Source organism: Poecilia reticulata, chromosome 14, assembly GCF_904066995.2.
Source record: "Poecilia reticulata chromosome 14, P_reticulata-male-v2, whole genome shotgun sequence".
NCBI lineage: Eukaryota > Metazoa > Chordata > Actinopteri > Cyprinodontiformes > Poeciliidae > Poecilia > Poecilia reticulata.
In genome coordinates, this window is record NC_088843.1 from 15518711 (window position 1) to 15538548 (window position 19838).

Consider the following 19838-nt stretch of genomic DNA (forward strand, 5'->3'; position numbering starts at 1 on the left):
CAAAAAATGCCATTTGCTAAAAGAAAGCATACACATGTATGAGAGGCTTAAGTGGTTTAATGAAAAATATGCACAATGTGCCATTTTCTTTTTTATTTGAATTATCGATTAATCGTCAGAATAGTCAGCAGACTGGTTGAGTACTAAAGTAATTGCTAATTATTTTACACATCATTACCAGGGGTGCAAACAAATGTGCCAGATCACGTACATAAACCCAACTCCCTGCCCGGTTTGCGTCTTTTACAGTAAGAAAATGTTGACTCACCTCATGCACTCAGACCCAGGGCTGTGTGAGTAAATGAAACGTTTATTGAAAGTGTGCCATCAGCTGATGCTTAACATCAGACCAAATGGTACAAATGACTTCAAACTTTCCCTGTTAATGACTCTCTTCTGCTGGGATCGCAGGAGTCACACCAGCCAGAGTCAGCTATTACTGTAGTCATCAACTCCCATCTGTGCTGTTTAAATGTGCGTAGACAAGCATGTTGTGTGACAGCAAAACATTTAGTTGGAGTAGCAGTGTGAGAATACAGATGGCGGTGTAATTAGCCGCCACACGCATCCTGCTGCTCCTCGTCGGCAGCGTGGAGTCCACCGGAGCAGCAAGGAGTCCCAGGAAAAACCGCGCAAACGAGACGAAAGCCCGCTGTGCATCCCAGTTGTTTTACCTTTCTCACACAAGCACCAGGTTGGGAGAGACGTGGATGGATTTTGATTGGGAGTTAATTGTTTAAGTCAGTTTGTTTTGAAAAGCTGTAAATAATAAATAAAATACTATTTTAGACTTTCTGTGTAAGTGGACAATATCCCTTCATTAAAAAGAAAGTTTGGGCAAAAGCAGTGATTTTTTCAAGAACACCCCAAAGTTATAGTTTTGTTTTTTTACTCTACAAATCCAGTAAAATTCTCAATTATTATGGGACAGTAGTGGCATTTGCATGTAGATAAGACCTAAAGAAAAGAATTATTGTCCAAAACCTCAAAGTGTACAAGAGAGACTTTGTACCTACTCGGAGTTTATATTTTTGTCAAGATGTAGATCAAGAATTCCTCTCTGTTTGTTTACATTAAGCTTACATTTGATGTGGGGCTGAAACAATCAATCTGATCAATTAATTGTATTAATCAATTATTGAAATCAACTAATTTTGTAATTAGTTAGTTACTAACTGGAGTATTTATGCTTAATAAGGTAATTTGCTTAAAAAAAAACAATACAGTCAGAGCTGTAATTAAACCAAAATTATGTAAGTTAAATGTACATTTCATCTCATTTGTGCTCCTCGTTTATGGGAGCACAAATGAGGGAATGCTGCTCCCACATTCCCTCATTTTCCACCTGCCACTCTGACCGGCTGCGTGAAGTGTTGCAGTTTTCCCTGGAGCGCCGTGGGTTTCCTCCCATTCTAGACACTTTGTCACAATGTGCCGAATCAACGTGAAGAAATGTCGTGAATTTGTATCAGTTTGTGCTTCCCACTCTCTCTATTTCTGGAAGTTTCTCTTCTCCTTCCAGCGTTGTGCAAAAAACTCACTTCTTTCTGCGATAATGAGGATTGAATCCTTATTTGGCTGGTTTTTGGGTTAAAATATTGAACTTATTGACTGAGTGAAAGCTTTTCTGTTTGTGCTGAAAAAGACCAAATGTGTTTTGAAATGTTATGCGATAGAAAAGCACACACTACCTATGACTTTCTCTCACCAGTAATTTTCTGTTTGCCACTTTTCTGTCACTGAGCTGTCGGTTTCTGCAGCTAAACCTCTTCAGAACCTTATCCCCATATGAATTATATGGTACTTTTCATTGCTTTATTTACAGCTAACAAAGTCCTTTGACGTTTCTTTTTTGCGGCATGACAAAATGTAAAAGTTGCAGGGATTTGAATACATATGCAATGCTTTGTATCTAGAAGAGAGATGGGAGGAAATGAAGACAAGACGGGGAGTTTAGGAACAAAAGTAACAATAGCCTCTGATTCACTCTGTTCAGTTAAATCCACTCCCACTCCTTTGACAGAGTGCAGTCAGCTCTCCAGCTTCTGCATTCAAGCTAAACTGCGGCAGAGTGCATATGTACGCAGTGCTGGCCTGCAGCTTGTGTTACAATGCACACACAGGGCAGCAGACAGGGGCTGTTAGTGGATGGGAAGAGAAAGATGGCGACTCTTTCAGGAAAGGGGAAAGAGGATTTGTTGACTGTCATGTGACAAAAATGAAGGCATTAAAATGTCTTGAACGTTGATTTAAAAAGCAATTTGGACTTAAATACGTAAATCACAGATCTTAAATTTTTTTCTTCATAGGACTATTTAATCTCATATATTTTATGTCGTTTTAATATTTTTTGTTTTCTGGTGGGACTTTTATGTCAGACAAAAATTTGAGTCACACTTATATCGTCATTGCGTTCTGTGACTCAAGGAGATTGAGGCGTCCGGTAACTAGTAGTTACCGTACAAAAAAAACATTTAAAATTCTTACTTGAATTTGACTACGTATCCTTTAAGACGTAAATAAAACTTATTTTTTTCTAAAGTCCTACACTTTTTGGTTCCTTACAGTCCCTTTATATTTTTCTGACTTTTCTATTTTTCCGTAATGCTTTAGGCCAGCCAGCTGGGAGTTTACAAGGCCTTTGTGGACAACTACAAGAACGCGCTGGAGACGGCGGAGAAATGCAGTCAAGCCAACATCCAGTTTCAGAAGATATCTGAGGTTAGTTGTTGCTTTTATTTTTACAGTAAAAGGATCGGTGGGCAGACAAAGAGCTGTAACATGTCTGCCAAGGAAATCAGCAGCATCCATTGGCTTAAGCACTGTAACGTGTGTTAAAAACTGTGTTGCGTGTGAACAACAACTTCTGTAGGTTTCTACACCACTAATTGGACAGTAAGCATGGCTTTTGTTTCTCAGCTCCTACAAATCCTCCTCACTTACGTGATGATGAACAGAAACAAAGAAGGGAAGCAAATAAAGTTTTAAATAATCCCTTCATTCAGAGAGCAGCTATTTATGGGGAAATATGCTCTTAGTATGAGGAACATAAGCTTACCTGTGTGAGTCATATGGTTGAACCATTTGACCCACACATGGACACATTAGCAGAAACAACTACAGTTACAGTTGCAGTATGTCACTTTATTAAAAACTTTTGTTCACATATTTGTTAAAACCGTCACCATATCATGACAGTTTGCAGTGAGACGGATAATCTGTGAAAAGATCAATCTCCTCCACCTACACTTTGTGCTATTTTTGACATCTGAAGAAATGCACCACTTCCTACCGGAAACAACCAATCAGAGCCAGGAGGCGGGTCTTAGCGCTGTCACTCAACATCACACACTCGCTGATAAAAGTGCTAACGGCGAAGAAACAACTCACCGTCACAGAAAAACGGCTCATCCGCCCTCATGCTAACTAGCCTAGCCTTCAGAACGAGATCTGCTGATGGGAAAAAGCAGTAGTGATGGCACAAAGCAATATCAGCACCTCATGAGATTGTGATTGACGAGCGCCAAGACCCGCCTCCTGGCTCTGATTGGTTGTTTCTAACTTTCTTTTTCGCCCACAGATTATCTGTCTCATATCGTACCGTCACAACATCATGACACTTTCCAAAAATATGCAAAGAATATATGTATAAGTGTGTACTTTCAGAATATCTCCTCTTGATTTTGTTATGACTTGTTGATAATTCTGCTATATTTGCTGTTAATCGTGGACACAGAACATACAGTCTCTGTTATTGTGAGCAGGAGGCGTGTGGTTTATTTTAGCTGTTCACACGAAAATAGGCCACAATCTTTAGAAATTGGCTGTTCATAAACACACCAACATAATTTTCTGGTTGTGCAGCTGACACAACTACCAACAGTATACTAAATCACATGTGGGGAACAATGTTTACAAATCACTCAGGTCTTCTGGTTCTAGACTGTGCTGCATCCCAAGAACCAGAACCAACACAATGAAGCAAAATTCAGCTTCTGTCCACTTAAAATTTGGGAATACGCATCCAAAAAACTGCAAAGCTGCTGAAACACAGAGTTCCTTTAAACCAAGCCTAAATATCCATCTGTTTGAAGTTGCCTTTTATTAGCAAGAGCTGAAACATTGATACCTATATTTGATGTGTATTTGCTTGATGATTTTGATTATGGCATTTGACAAAATGTAATGCTCTTGTCTTTTTTTCATAATTGGTTACTATAGTGTGTTTTATGGTGTAAAGAACTTTGAACTGCTTTACTACTAAAATGTGCAAAACAAACTTGACTTAAGAAGGAAAATCCTTCATCAGGATCCCATTCGATACCAAGGATCAGCTTGGGCCGTCCCTAATAAACATTACTCCCCACATTTTAAAGACTTGACATGTGAAAAGCTTGATGGATTACTCCAGTAATCATAATTATCAATTAACCTAAAACCAGACGCTGTGGATTTGAATTTGGGGAAGCATATCTCACCATCTGTTCATGTGAACTGAAGCTGTTCTCTGAGCTGCTATCACTACTCTGCAACCTCACCGTGTTCAGTGTCCTGAGGCTCTTGCGATCAATATTGTGCTAAAAACAGAGACACGCTAGGTGTGTCTGTATAACAGCACAAATATTTATCCATCCATCCATATTTTATACCTGCTTTATGCTCCCCGGTTTGCAGAGGGTAGTTTCCAGCTGTCATTGGACCAGAGGTGCAACACAAACAGGCGAAGCACAAACACAAAGTCCATAGTTAAAACCACTGAAGACAAGCAATATAAAATATTCCTTAACTGTGGTTTAGCTTCTAGTAAATGTTAACTGCGGTTGGCTGTGGAGGAAATCTCAACAAATTAATTTCCTCAAAAAGGAAGATACTTCCAGTTGCACTTAATCCACATCCACTAATACATGATGTAGACGTGCTCTGCTCTGCTCAGGCCTTTCAAATTCACTTCACTTGACTTGCTAGTAGAGAAAGTCATTAATCCATAAAGTTCTGCAATTCATAAGGGAATCTTTGAAGGTAAATCTCATTAGTTCTTTAGGTTTTATTACTTATTTTCGTTAGATATGATTGTTAAAACTAGATTTTTAATTTGAAACCATGTCAGTACAGAAAATTATAAGAATTGTTATTTTTGTCCATGTTGCCCAGCTGTGTTTGAATGAGACATTACTTTTGAACTGAGCATAAAATTGAAGTATTACCCTAATTTATTCATCAAATGTTCTTGTCATTGTCTGCTTTTTACTGAAAGAAAGATGCATCATCAAAGTACATTTTGCTGGTTGATGCAGTTAAAGACCGAAACAATGGTGGGAGTTCTTAGTTCTGATGCATTTGATGAACAGAAAAAAAAAAAGATTTCCCAGAATTTAACTTGTTGATTACAGATCAGTGCCATGTGAGTACTGCACAGCGTAAAAACTGGTAATTGTACGTTTGTTTTATTTTCACTTTGGTCCTTATTGCCTTATGGTTCCAGTTTTTGTTAGCAGTTCTTAGTAAACATCTTAAGATTAATATTTTTTAATCAAATTTTTCTTTGTCCCTGTTTCTGTCCAGACTGTTAGAGTGAAAGGACCCAAAGACTCCAAAGACTCCTCCACAAAAAGTTCCATGGAGGGTGAGTAGTGTGTGTTTCCTGTTGTTTTTACGCTCCAGAGTGTGTCTGCACCTGTCTGGGTTGTGAAAGGGAATCCAGTCTTGTCCTTTCTGCTTGTGTATGCAGCGGTGGGCATCAGGAGTCAAATCGTAGTTTGTGTGAACCTGCTCTCTCTCTCTCACACACATGCACACATACACACACTCTCTCTCTCTCTCATTCTCTCACTGCCTCGCTCCTCTACTGCCTCTGTGCCTGAGAAGGGAGGTAGTGATCTGGAGCGGAGAGTCAGAAGAGCAGTAGGGGGATATGGCGGTTCTGCTGGTGCTCAGACTGTGTTGTAGCTGCAGATCCGGTAAAGACCGCATGAAAAGAGCCGCTGGACTTTGATGGAGTGTTATTTTTCTCTTCTTTTTTTCTTATACCTCTGGGATCCCGTAGTTAATAGGTGGAATATGATTGGGCGACGAAGTAGGAGCACTTAATTAATAGTTGTTGTTTTTTTTATTGCGCTTTCATTTTCATTTACTAACATCGCCTGTTCCGTTTAAACTGCTTTGCTAAAGAGAATGGAAGTTTCTTTTAAAGCTGTTATCTGTGCTGGACTTTATAATTATTACTTTTTAGAGATTCCTTTTTGCTAAAAGATCCAGATTTTCTGAGTATACTGACCTAAAAACAATGTAGGAAAAAGTAATGGTATGTCGATGTCAGTGGATAAGTGTATCTGGCTGCACTTTGTCTCCACCTTGCAGACTAAATGCTGCTGCTGTGAAGATTCTACCTCAGGGCAGTTTTCTATAAGTGAGAGAGAAAGAACCCTAATGTGCTGTAAAATGTGTTACATGATACCTAGAAAGTAGTTAATTAATGTGAAGCGAATGACACTTTCTCGATTTAGAGAAACTGTTTAATTGGTCTATTCTTGTCCTCTGTGCTTTGGCTGCACTTTATTATTATTAACAGATGCTTATGCAGTTTGTATGCTCTTTCATTCTATGTACAGTGATGTAGCATGAAGCTACTTCATGTCCCCCAACAATCAGGGGTTGTCAGCATCTAAAACAGCCTCTGTTATTAATTTTGAGGCACCAGGGGTTTCCTTTCTTACACCCACCTCTTCCTGTTTCATGATGTTTTGTCATCCTGCCTAGTTTGTAAGTAAATATAACATTATTTGCTCAATCATTTTTGGAAATACGACATTTATGAGATGAGAGCAAAACAGTTCGATTGTGATTGTAGATTTATTTATTTCAGTAAATGTAATGGTAATGAAACAACTTCTGGTTTGAAACACTTTCAACTTTGCTAAATTATTCAAACTCACTGTAAATATATTTGGTCCCCAGAGGAACAGCGTATTGTGGGCAGGTTCTCGGTTTGCTTAGTTTAGATCAGTGGGTGTCCGGATTCAACTTGTTCACTTCTGATACAATACCGATTGATTGACAGCATTAAGACCCGCCTCCTAGTTTTGATTGGTTGTTTTTGGTCGGAGGTGGTGCATTTCTTCAGACGTCAATAATGGCACAGAGTGTATGTGGAGGAGATTGATCTCTTCACAGATTATCTGTCTCATTACAGACTAATATGACATGGTGACAGTTCTAACAAATATGTAAAAAAAACTTTTTTTATTTATAAAAATTACATACTGCACCTTTAAGGTTATAGAGAGTCGTATGCAGTGTCGCTGCCAAGAGCCACAAACAAACCCCAGAAATTTCAGTTTTTGCTATTCTTGACCATAATACTTATATTTTTTCAGGCTCAAATTTCATTCAATGTGGCTTTAAAAAGGTCTGAAAAATCTTAAATTTGACTTGCTGAATCCTGCAGATGCTCTGAATAACTTATATTGTAATTTTGGTGTAGCAAATCAGTATTGCTACACCTAAACACAACCTCAGAACAAACACTGCCCTGGAGGTGATCTACTGAAGCTCACGTCTTGCCTTACACTCACAGCTAACCTACCACTGCCTAACTTCCACAGATATCTTGTTGTACACAAAGTGGCCTAAAGTCATCTGATACTTCCTGCGGCGCCTGTTCTCTCTCTGTGTGTGTGTGTGTGTGTGTGTGTGTGTGTGTGTGCGTGCGCGACTCACTCTGCACACACGCATAATTAAATATTCTTTGCCCTCGCAGTCCGTACAGGATGTGTAGTAAACCCTCTCGGAGGTGGCGGCACCGGTTCACTGAGCCACAACAATCGACAGGGGCTACATTCATGATCACAGGGTGGAGGGACTTCAAAGAGCATCTGCACAGCTCTCTTGCAGAGTCTCATTAGTGTTAAACAGTAGCTGTGTGGGCATATTTTAGTGAGGAGTGTGGAGATGGAAGTCCCATCAGCAGATAAGGAGGGATGTTTTGCTTTCACTCTTTTGTGCCTCGTTGTGGAGGAAGTAGGGAAATCGCATAAATAAGGGAAAGAGAAAATGTTTCTGTTGTGCTGCACAGCTGAAGGACTGTAGTTGAAGCACAGTGTAGTCGTCCTGCTCTCTGCCTGAGTGGAACAACCCTCCCTGCATGCAGAAGCTTCTTCTCTGTTTCACTTAGCTAGTTTTCTTTCCTCAGGCTTCAAACGTATCGGCTCTAACTTTTTCATTTCTGAAATAGAGATTAGCTTCTTTCCTGGGTGGAATAGCATTAGCTGCTTTCCATTTGTTTCTGCCCTTGATGCTGTAGCGTTATGATTCACGACAATGTCATGTGACACAGGCTGTAATATGAGGGGGAGGCAGCTTTGACGTTTTTATTTAGTGGCTTCTGGATTGTGGGATTCCGTAGGACTGGGGTCATGGAAAATGTCTTTGTTTTTTGTTTTTCCTTTCTCTGTATAACAGCTTTATAGGGAAATGGGGAAATTTGAAAAATTTTATTCTGGAAAAAATATAGTTTCGACTTTAAAAATGAGAAACAGTCATGTTCTGCATCCAGAGTTGGCTTGTTTTTTTCATGTTTGTGCCACCTACCATTTCTCTTTTCTCCTTGGCGTGACTTTGTTTCTATCCCCTCCATCTTTTCATTTTGCCGTGTCTGTGGGAGTGCGTTACCTCCAGCTGTCACGTATGCGACCTGCTGCTACCGTTTCACCACCTTAGCAGCAAAGTCGACCCTAGAGAAACTATAAGAGCGCCGATGAGGCTTATAGCACTTTTTATAGATGTGTGGTTTCTTTTTCCATAGAATGAATTTTTTTAGTTCTGTGTTCAGTTTAGTTCATAGCAAACTCATTATGCAGAATTACTATTTATTACTGCCCAAACGTAGGAAGAAACAATCAATGAAATGTTTTTTTTAACCCCCACATGGAAAGTATGTTTTTTTTGTAAGATTTTCTTGTTTAACTCTGTGAGCTGGGTTTGTGTATTTATTGTTGTCTGAACTCCAGGACTGTGACCCACTGTGTGTCTGCGCTGACTCAGACTCTCCGTCTTCTCTCCCCCACAGATCTTCTTTACAAGCCCATTGACCGCGTTACCAGAAGCACCCTGGTCCTTCATGTGAGTGCACCACAGTCACCTCCACAGCCTTAAAGGAGCAGCCCACTTCAACTGTGCCCTGGATCATAACAATAAATACAAACTCGTATCGAGCTCCCAGCTAAAGCTGTTCCAGTGTCTTGTGGAGGTTTTCACACAGCTTTGACGTTTTTACATTTTGTCAACCATGAACTTTAATGGGGTTTGTTATTGGAATTTTATTAGCCTGAACAAATTAGCTTGAGGCACATGTGTAAAGTGGAAGGGAAATGATAAATGGCTAGATACTTTTATTCTGAAGATGTGTGGATGTTTATTCAGCTCCCTCTTACTCTTACACCCTGAAATAAAATCCTATCATATTTTTCTTTTGTAGTTTCCCTTCCATTTCACAAATCTGCACCACTTTGTCTCATTCTGTAACATAAGGCTCCATAAAATACACAAACTATAGGAAGCAGTGTTGGGAATTTTGGTCTTTACCAGCTTTTTAGATTATGTAAATCTAAGTCAAGTGTACAAAGCAAAAGGCCAAATTGACACTGTTGTTATTATTAATGGAACCAAAATGGCTCAACTTTTGTGTGAGGAAAAACTTTCCAGTCAGTATGATTTTTTTTTTATTATTTTTTTTTAAACTCGATTCTAGACAGGGGCGCATCGCTAATTCGGCCCCGATTTCCCTAATTATGGAAGCTCAACAATCAGCCGATACTTGCATCTGAATTCGATCTTTTCCACCGATCTTCTCTACTGCGGTCAACGTCTAAAAAATCAACCACTCTCTACTTTTGCTCTGTCGTGAGAGTGACTGACAGTTCAGCCCAGTAGATCAGGTCTGCAGGTGTGCATTTATAATAGTCACCCCACTCTGTCTCTAATTTAGCAACTTTTCAGAGAAAAAAAAATGGAATCGGCCAAAATCAGAATAGGCAGATCAGATCAGGCTTTTTAAAAATTGGTGATCGGCCAAAAAAAAACTGCAATCAGTGCACTCTTTATTGTAGAGCATCCTTTAGCAACAAAGACTTGAAGTGGTTGTTTCAGTTCTTTGAGCTCTCTTGACGTCTCAATGCATCAATTCTCAATCAAGATTAGGTCTGAATTTGTCAGTAATTTAATCTTCTTTTTATAGATTGTCTCCCATATTTGGGATGATGGTCCCACTTTTTTCCAACCCTTTGTTGCTGGAGAGATGGCCTCGTATTTGACCCAAAAATCTGGGTCAAATACTTTGTTCTTATCTGACCAAAGGAAAATCTTGTGGCTCATTCAGCCAGTTTTCCAAGCTTTGGTCATCCTTCCACTTTGATTTATACAAGAGGCATTCTCTGTTGTTGTGAAATTTTAGTATTTAACCAGCTGTCTGAGGCCTGCAGAGTATTGCAGTGTGGCTTTGAGGTTTTTTGTTGGCTCAGTCTGACAGAACACCGACCCTCACAGGAAATGGCCTTATAAACCTTCCCAACAGTTGCTCCTCTAAGGGCATTATTGATGTCTTTTCGGCTTCTGCATCCTTAATAGCGACTGAAAAGGGAAACCCAGATTTGTTGTTTCCAGCCCCAAACTGGCTTCCACCTTCAATGGGCAAACATTATTCAGAAACTGTCAGCCGTGGAAGCCGTTTACGGCTGTGTGTGCGTATGTGGTTGTGTTACGGGAGCGCTTCACATGCATGTGTTTGCATAAAGCTGGCAGAGAAACAACAAGCCTTTCACTCTGAAACGGCTGTCATGCCTGCTAACCATGCAAGGAAAATTGGCGGCGCTCATTCTGGAGCGAAGACTGTTCCAGGCCGTCCTGTCATCTGCAGCATTCATCAAAAACAAGGAGCTGAGATTACTGTAGTGAAAATGTTCCTTGTTTGACAGAAAATTAAAAACTAGAGCGTCTGACTGAATGCATTTTTAAGATGGTTTGATTTGTTTGTTGACTGGAACAGGACCTGCTGAAGCACACGCCCAAGGACCACCCAGACTTCCCTCTGCTGCAGGACGCGCTGCGGATCTCTCAAAACTTCCTCTCCTCCATCAACGAGGAGATTGACCCTCGCAGGACCGCCGTCACTACGCCTAAAGGAGAGGTACGTGGCACTAAAAAGAAAAAATAATAATAATTAAAAACCACAATCTTTGCAACCGCAGGATTCTCACACAAATACAACTGAGTCTATTCAAATGATGCCTCCCTTTGAAGTGATCGTCCTGCTGCCCTGTGCGCGTTTTTAATCTGCCAGTAGGAGTTTACCTCTGGTGTTTTTCCAGGCGCGTCAGCTGGTAAAGGATGGATTTCTGGTGGAGGTGTCGGAAAGCTCCAGGAAGCTCCGACACGTCTTCCTCTTCACTGACCTGCTTCTCTGTGCCAAGATGAAGAAGACGGCTGTGGGGTGAGTGTCATCGGTCGGACTGAAAATCTGTGATCCAGTCTCCTACTGGAACTGCCGAAAGAAAATCTCAGCCTTCAGACTTCAACTCGGCTCACTCTGATGTTGGAAAAAAATGACTTTAAAATTCACTCTGTCAAGTTTAGTCTTAAAAATCTGTCTGATCCACAGGCTGCAGCTGTGACAAGTGATGTGTATATTTTATTTCTACTCCTGGCAGATTTAGATTGAAATTATTTTTCATTTAACCTTGGTGTTTATTTCAGATATGGGAATGAGAGAGACATTTTGCACAAATAAGAGTAGAAGGAGTCATACACTTGCAAAATAAAAATGCTTCACCTTTGGATAGAACATAATATATCTACAGTCATTACAGTTGTTCTCAATAACCAATGACAAAATCTCAACCTTTTCTTGATGATTTCACTTTGGTGATGAGGTCCAAGTTGTTGAGGTTTTAGGATTTGTCTCTCTTAGCTTCTGCCAGTCAGACGTAACGATGATGCCAACATTACAAATGCACTATTAGCCTTTGTTCTCTCAGCAGGCAAATGTCAAACAATATGCGTGTGCTGAAACCCTCCTCCCAGCTCTGATTGGTTGTTTCTGACCGGGAGCGGCGTATTTCCACAGATGGCGGAAGGGCCACCGGGAGGAGGCGGAAGAATTTCTCACGGATTATCTGTGTCATAAATAGTGACAGTTTTAACAAATATGAAAAAAAAAAAAAAGGCATTTTTGTTTTGAGCTGCTTGTACAGTAAAAGCAAGTGACCAAAACAGATCTCTCCTCCTTTAAGCCTGATCGTGTCTTTTTGTGGTTCTCATCATCCCTCACTCCTCGCTCCGATTGTTGCCATAACTACCACGGCTGAAAGTCAACAATAATGGCCTGTGCCGTTATCACAGCATGCCTCCGCCAAGCGACACATGGAGCAGAGCAATCATGCAGAAACTCAATCATCTCTAATCCTGCTCAATTCCAAGATAATAATTTGATAATAATTTGTGTTCACGATGTAGGAAATATATGGCAAGATGTCTTACCATGTCTGGCAACGAAAGGGTTAAATTATTCCCATGTCAGACAAAACATGCAACACAAACTCTGGAAAAATGACATCTTATAGTCCTAAAGTAATGTCATGTTAAAAAAAGGAATTACCTGGCTGTTAGCAGGTTATAACTTTAGTTAACTACATTGACAAAGTGCAGTGTTGTTATCATTATTATTATTTTCTTAAATCTAAGTTTGACATCGATGTTCTCGAATGTGCCTTTTGAGAACGTCCAACATTATGAATTCAAGATCAAGAATGTTCTCAAAGGGCTGGACGTGCCAGAATATATTGATAAAACCCTTTAACAAACTGTTAAAATATTAATAAACAGATGTGTCTACATTTAGTATGTACTACTTAAAATTAAAATAATATTCATTGTACTGTAATTTAAAAAAAAAAAAAGTCGCTTATTTTGTGTAGCTACTTTTTGTGTAGCTACTTATTTTGTGACATTTGTGCTCATGGATGACAGTAAATGTGACTTTTTGTGACTCCGTATTAAACTTTAACTCAACATCAAGTAAGGCTGAGGCAGCAGCACAGTAGATGTCAGGAATGCTGCCACCTGCAGATGGGAATTAGTAGTCACTTAACGTTTTTGATCATTTTTGTGGAAAATTTGCAGTAGACTCAATTATGCGCAACGCTGAAAAGAGCGAGGATCTGTTGATTTTGAGGAAATTTCATCAAAAAACTTGAAGGACTTATGTAATTTGACTGTATGCAGATGAAAGCTGCTTTGATTGTTATTTTGAAGACTCATGCGATGATTATGGTCATCCATTTGATGTGTTTTGCTCACATTCGTCTTGCTTAATTGCTTAAAATGATGAAGACAATGCGTGCTGCGGTGCTAATACCAAAATGGCGTCTTTATGTATGCACTCTTGATTAGCTGTCTGAGCAAGTGTGGTGTTATAATGAATGGAGTGTGCTGCATGATCATTTAATGCTCATTAGTGACGCAGGACATTATTGTCTGCAGCCCCTCATCGAGTGGAGCTGACACTCCACATGCATCATTTTCATTAATATAGATTTGTGACACAAATAGACTAAGGACAATCTATTATTCTGCAGCTTCCAAGTTACCTTAACCTACTTAATAGAGACACAGACCATTTTATAAATGGAAAATTAGGGAATAGACCTTTAAAAGATGGTGCTCTTATTTATCCGATTGCTGTCCCTTAATGGTCTTGGCTGAATATGCAAATATTCTAGCTTTAGCAAAGATGTGTAAATCATCATATTGTTTTGTTTGACTTTAACTAATTTCTACCCGTTCTGTCTGTGCGTGCGTGTGCGTGCGTGTGCGTGTGCGTGTGCGTGTGTGTGTGTGCTCAGTCGCCACCAGCAGTACGAGTGCAAGTGGTACATCCCTCTGGCTGATTTAACTTTCCAAACCCTGGACGACTCAGACTCGTGTCCGAGCATCCAGGTTCTGCCGGAGCACGAGATCGAGGAGATGAAGATGAAGATCTCGGTTTTAAAGAATGAGATACAGAAAGAGAAGGTAAGCTTTGTTTACTTTTGTTTTTTCCCCTAATCCAAACTCTATTTATGTAGGTCCTGATCTTTAATTCAGCTTCCTGAATGGACTGAAACTTATTTCTTGTTGTGATAATACAAAAGTCCTAGACTGAGAGTTTTTATTTTTTTATTGGAGAAAGAGATTTTTTTTTTCTTTATCAAGGTAGCCGCCAATGTTTTTATTTCAAACTGGGACTTTCCAGTTCTCATTACATCTAATCATCAGCTGAATCTTTTGCTGTTAGGACAAAGATGAGCACAAACAAGTGAATGTCAGACTTCCGTGGAGATTTGTGTTTATGTAAGTGATGTAAGTGACTCCTTACTGGAACGACTGTATCTTTATTTTTAACTGTGCTTTTGTCACCCACCCTCATGTTTGTCCTGGGACAGCACCAACATCTAAAAATATTAAGCAAAATGAACAAATGTTTTGTGGTTGTTGTTTTTTTAGCTAGTTGTGGCTTTCCTGCTCTGGTTGGGACCTTTTGTTTTCGTATGATTCACCTTGGCATCCTAACTTTGCAACATTTTAATGTTATTCCCCCAAAGCTTAATTTCCAGAACTTTGTATTTTTCCACAGGACATTGTTTGATGTTTTCCCACTATGTGGTACAAAACAATTGCGATTTCGTAAACCGTGTGCCTGCTGATACCGAGAAGAACGCTCCTCTTTCTACGTGATCGTGTTGAGTGTGGTGGGAAATAAAATTCTTGTTACAAAAATATAAATCCTGGAGTTATGAGAGTAAAACCATAAACAATGATTCCATTACAGCAATCACAATTTAGCTTATATAAAGTCACGGCAAATAACCTGATTGGATTTTAGAGACGCATGCTTCCTGTTTAATTCATTTTGAAGCTGACAAGAAGTTTGAGCAAATACAGCACAGTTTGCCGTGATTATTTTACAGCGTTTATACCCCGAAATTGAATTAAAATCTTTTTAAAGTCAAAGGAATTTTGTAATAATTTACGGAATTTTATATTTTAAAGAGACAAAGAAATATCAAATCACAATTCCTCGTTCTAGCCATTCTGAATCAATTCAAAATGCTCAAAAATCAATTTTAAAATGCTTATAAGTCGTACTTCTATTTGCGAGTCCACTGCATATCTCATTACACGTTCATTCAGCCACTGTACAGCAACATAGTTAGCAGCTAGCTCCCTGTGTCTGAATAGAGTTCGCTAGCAGTTAGCATGAAGAGAGCGCGATTGTTCAAGGTTTAATTTGAATGCACCTTGGTTAAGACAGCAAAGTCTATTTTATTTCAAACTCAAGTTGTGGAGATTTACAAAACATAAATGCCCTGCGTCGGTATAGTGTATTTTATTTTTGGTCAAAGGTCGTCAGTACACTATGGTAGATTGAAGTGTGCTTAATTTTTGTAAAATTATATTTTATGCACGAACTTGTTTATAAACGGATTAAATTTGGTCCAGTATGGAACCTTAAAGAATAATTTTACATGTTCTATTTGCTCTCATTGTCTTTTGCTCTTGTCATAGTTTAATCTTCATTTTTGATTGTTTAAACAGAAAAAAATGGTTTCTGAATTAATTTGTTTCTGAATTGAATCGGGACCCTAAAACTTAAAGTCTTGTGAAATTACACAGTCGCAGTGTAATTTCACTGCGAAATTCAAGTGGCTGGGATTAATTGTTTCATTTGCTAACGAATGTAGTAAATTAGTAACTATCTCAGTTTTAAAGTTAACAGAACAGCATAAACTGTCAAGGAGTTTTATTAGTGAAATGTCTCAAGTGGAGGAATGTTGAGCATCATTGCGACCACCTAAAATTAGTTTAGGCTAGATCTAAGAAGTACTACTATTTTGTGGTGAGATGGAGGTAAAAAAAGAAAAAATTATCCCAGGATAACAACCCGGTTTCTGTTGTGGAAATGCTCTGCAAAATGCGCCGTTGTGTCATTGCGTCTTGTTAATCCTCGTTAGTGCTAAAAACAAATCAGCTGCTATAAAGAACTGAAATATCAGATGTTGCGACTCCTAACAGTTTCGAGTACATTCAGTAATGCACAGCGTCATCCAGGCCGAGTTGTATCGCCGCCATCAAGAGCGGAGAGTTCCTGTTATTGCCCTCTCACGGCGCTTGGCTCGCCCACTCGGGGCACACTGAGTGGCCACTGCTGGTATTTCCAGGCACCAGAGGCCGGTGGAGGGAGAGATTCAGCTGATTGTTGTCTGGGAGGCTCTGACTCACAGCTTCCTGGTGAAGACTGAGAGGATTTATTTGCTTTTTCTTTCAGTCCTGACAAAAAAAAAAAAAAAATTAAAACCCTGCAGTTATGAAATGCTCTTAACGGCGTAGAGCTTACGCTTTATAGCTTCTCCAGTCTTTTTATATGAAATGATTGAGAGCTGAATATGAACTGGCAGCATTGATGTTGGCAGGAGATTTTTGAAAATCTGAAGAGGAGCTCAAGGAAGTTTTTTTTCTTTTTTTCTTTTTTTTTTAATCTGGTTGAAGTTGCCCTCATTTTACCTATAAACAAAGCAGATGCAGTGAAGTTAAACTGAAAAAGTACAAATTTCTTCTTCTTTTTTTCATCCAACAGAAAACACCAGGTCCTGATCTTAGGAAGCATTTCTCATAACGTTTAGATCGCCTGCTGACTGGATACATGACAACCAGTATTGTGTTTTCAGTGATGCCTCAGATGATAAACGACAGAGGGATGATGCATGTTTTTACCTGATTCATTTGGAAGTAGAAACATTGACAAACGCAATTTAGAAAATGTATTTGATTAGAAAAATTATTTGCAAAAGTAAACAAAACTTTTCTCTTATTTTTCTCCTGTACTTGTAGCTTTCAGCAGGTGGTATTTTCTTCTTGCAACTTATGTTTTTTGAGATTTCAAAGTTGTTTTCTCTTGCTATTATATACATAAATAGGCACCGTCTTCCCCCTGAATGTCTGCTTAATGCTTTAATTATATTTTCCAGCGCTAAGTGACACTATTAGCTCATCAAGGCTATTTAGGACACAAATTTACATTTTCGGTTAGATTTTGAGCAGTAATAGTAAACATGTCAATATATTCCATGAAAGAATTCATAAATCAAATATTTTATTTTGTATTCTTTCTATTTGTCACTTTATCTTCACAATTTAGTTGCTAATTTGTCATATATTTAATAAATCCACAACTAGATTCATGATACAGTAAACAAGAGGAAAATTATCCCGTTTTTTGAAGCTGAAGTTCTAATCAAAAGTCATGCTAAGTCTAAAAACTTGCGTGTTGTGATGAGAGTTTTGCCACTAGTAGAGTTCCGCTCTTCCTTCTTACAAACCTCTCTTATTTCAGATAACTAACCACACAGCATCTTTGTTTGTTTTTCTGTGTTTGTGCAGAAAGCTCCAAAGGGTCAGAGCCGTGCGGAGCGTCTCAGGAAGAAGATGAATGAGCAGGAGTCATGGCTACTCCTGCATTCCCCCACCATCCCATTCCGCATCCACAACAAACATGGAAAGGTACTGTTGGTGGTTGCAATGCTCAAGACTGACCACTAGATGGAGCGATAAACCTTTGAGTCGTTTGTGATGGATTAGAATTAGAATCACTAAAATCCAATCCCCAAATCTTGGTTTTTCTTATTTTCGGTGACTTTCAAAAAAAGAAAAAAATATTTTTATTAAAAATGTTATTTATTGATTAAAACATGTATGCATGTTTTTGCAGAGCTATCTGTTCCTCCTCTCTTCTGATTATGAGAGGGCAGAGTGGAAAGAAAGCATCCAGAAACTCCAAAAGAAAGGTAACTGGCTTTAATTAAACAGTAAGGATGAAGTATGACATAATTAAAAATAAACGTCACACCAAATTTTGCTGTTTTTTTTAATTTTAAATCAGATCTCCAGGCTTGTGTGCTAACTTCTGTGGAGCTCCAGGTCCTGACCAGCTCCTGTTTCAAACTCCGAACCGTCCACAACATTCCCGTCACCACCAACAAAGACGGTACGACACGCTCACACAAAGACTCTCTTTTATAATCTTATGTTTAAACCCTCACATAGTTTAAATCCACACACAATGGTGCCCCCCTCCCCCGTTTTGCACAAAACAGCCACATAAAGAAAGCTGGGGCCCTTTAGGAGACGAATCTGGGATGCAATATGTTTCTCATCTAGCTCATAGCGGCCACTGCCACGCCGTGTGTCGGCGATGAGATCCCAGCTCCTATGTTTGTTTTTGCTTCAGATCTCTGCATTGCAGCTCCTCTCAGAGACGGGAGGTTGAGGTGGAGGGGGGTGGATGACATTAAAGCCATCTGGCCGACCCGCTCTGATCCCCTCCCTCAAATGCCAAGAGGTTCTGTCATCCACTTGAAATCCTCAAAGCTGGCAGGAAGGTCTCGAGAACACAATGTTTGATTCCTACACAAGAGAAACCGAGTGAGGTATTTAATGAGGCTGTGGAGGTTTCTTGGTTCGCATACCTGTAAACGATGAAGGGCTGGAAGAATTCACCGCAGTCGTGTTTTTACACTGTGGCACCCACACTGAAGCCACAGCTGTGTAACCTAATACCTGTGTTGTAGGCTCCCTATAATTCTAAACTCAGGCATAAAATTTGTCTACACTCCAGGTAATGACAGAAAAATAGCAGATTGTGTTTTTACTTGGGATATAAAAAGTCAGACAATATTCTAATGGTGCTGTTTTTTTTTTTCGTCCAAAGTTCAGTGAATTAGTTGATGACCACAAGGCTAACATGGACCACCTACTGACCTTCACATTTACCTCTACTAACAGCTTGTAGGCAGGGTGTCCGTGCATCCTTAAAAAGTCTTACATTAGTGGGTGTAAAATGAAGGTCTTGAATTGGCTTAAATTCTTAAAACAAAATGTAAGTTGGTCTTAAATTTTCTTAAATTTCGCCAAGACAATTTAATGCGATTTTTGTCTCACTGGACTTTTCTGTCAGGTAAAGGTTTGATTTGAATGAAAGCATCTCCATTGTTTTCTGCGACTCAAGGCGATTGAGGCTACTGCTAACAAGCTGCTAGCTAGCTAGTTCTATTTTTGCCTCTATCTTGGTGTAAATTTATCAACAGTTGGTTGTGCAATGTTTGTTTTCGCCACTGGCTGACTTCTTCTGCCAACCCATTTGAGGTTAGGTGCAAAAAAAAAAAAAAGAAGCTTTTTAAACCTGTAAATATGAAGGTTGAGGCTGTAGAGAGCTGCGTGTGAGAAGCACAAAGTCAGGTCTACATTCTTGCTATGCTTGCTTATAATTCAACATATTTCCCCAACCATCATTGTAGTTTTTGTGACCTTGAACGTCACTTAAAGGGGCATTAAAAGAAGGTCTTAAAAGTCTTAAATTGGACTTTATGAAACCTGGTGATATTTATTTTATTGTAATTATTTACACCAGACCAGCACAGATTAAAGCATAATTATAAAGCCAAAGGATACGATACAAGCATTTCAAAGGGTTTTTGTAGATAAAAAAAAAAAAAAAAGGTTGGCATATGTTTGTATTGGGCCTCCTTGAGTCAAGTGTTTGTAGAACCACCTTTTGCAGCAATTACCGCTACAGTTGTTTTGGCATGCGTCTACCGGCAGGATTTATGACCCGAAACCCACTATTGTGTTTTGACTGGGCCATACAGATTTGATTAAAAGCATTCAATTCTACTTTCTCATGTGGTTGCAATGTGACAAAATGTAAAAAAAAAAAGTTCAAGTATGATTGTGTTACTGTAAAAAAAGCTTTCCAT

The 19838-nt window shown here is 39.2% G+C and overlaps 1 protein-coding gene across 5 annotated transcripts in view; it reads left to right on the forward strand.

Moving 5' to 3' along the window:
• Positions 1-19838, forward strand: part of abr (ABR activator of RhoGEF and GTPase) — a 136497-nt gene that overhangs the window by 68793 nt on the left and 47866 nt on the right. For all 5 annotated transcript variants that reach the window (XM_008428046.3, XM_008428048.3, XM_008428050.3 and 2 more), the window contains 9 exons: positions 2614-2721; positions 5563-5623; positions 9065-9117; positions 11039-11179; positions 11361-11482; positions 13893-14061; positions 17467-17586; positions 17795-17870; positions 17966-18070. In XM_008428046.3, the coding sequence (XP_008426268.1) occupies positions 2614-2721; positions 5563-5623; positions 9065-9117; positions 11039-11179; positions 11361-11482; positions 13893-14061; positions 17467-17586; positions 17795-17870; positions 17966-18070 (955 nt within the window). The remainder of the gene's footprint in view (positions 1-2613; positions 2722-5562; positions 5624-9064; positions 9118-11038; positions 11180-11360; positions 11483-13892; positions 14062-17466; positions 17587-17794; positions 17871-17965; positions 18071-19838) is intronic.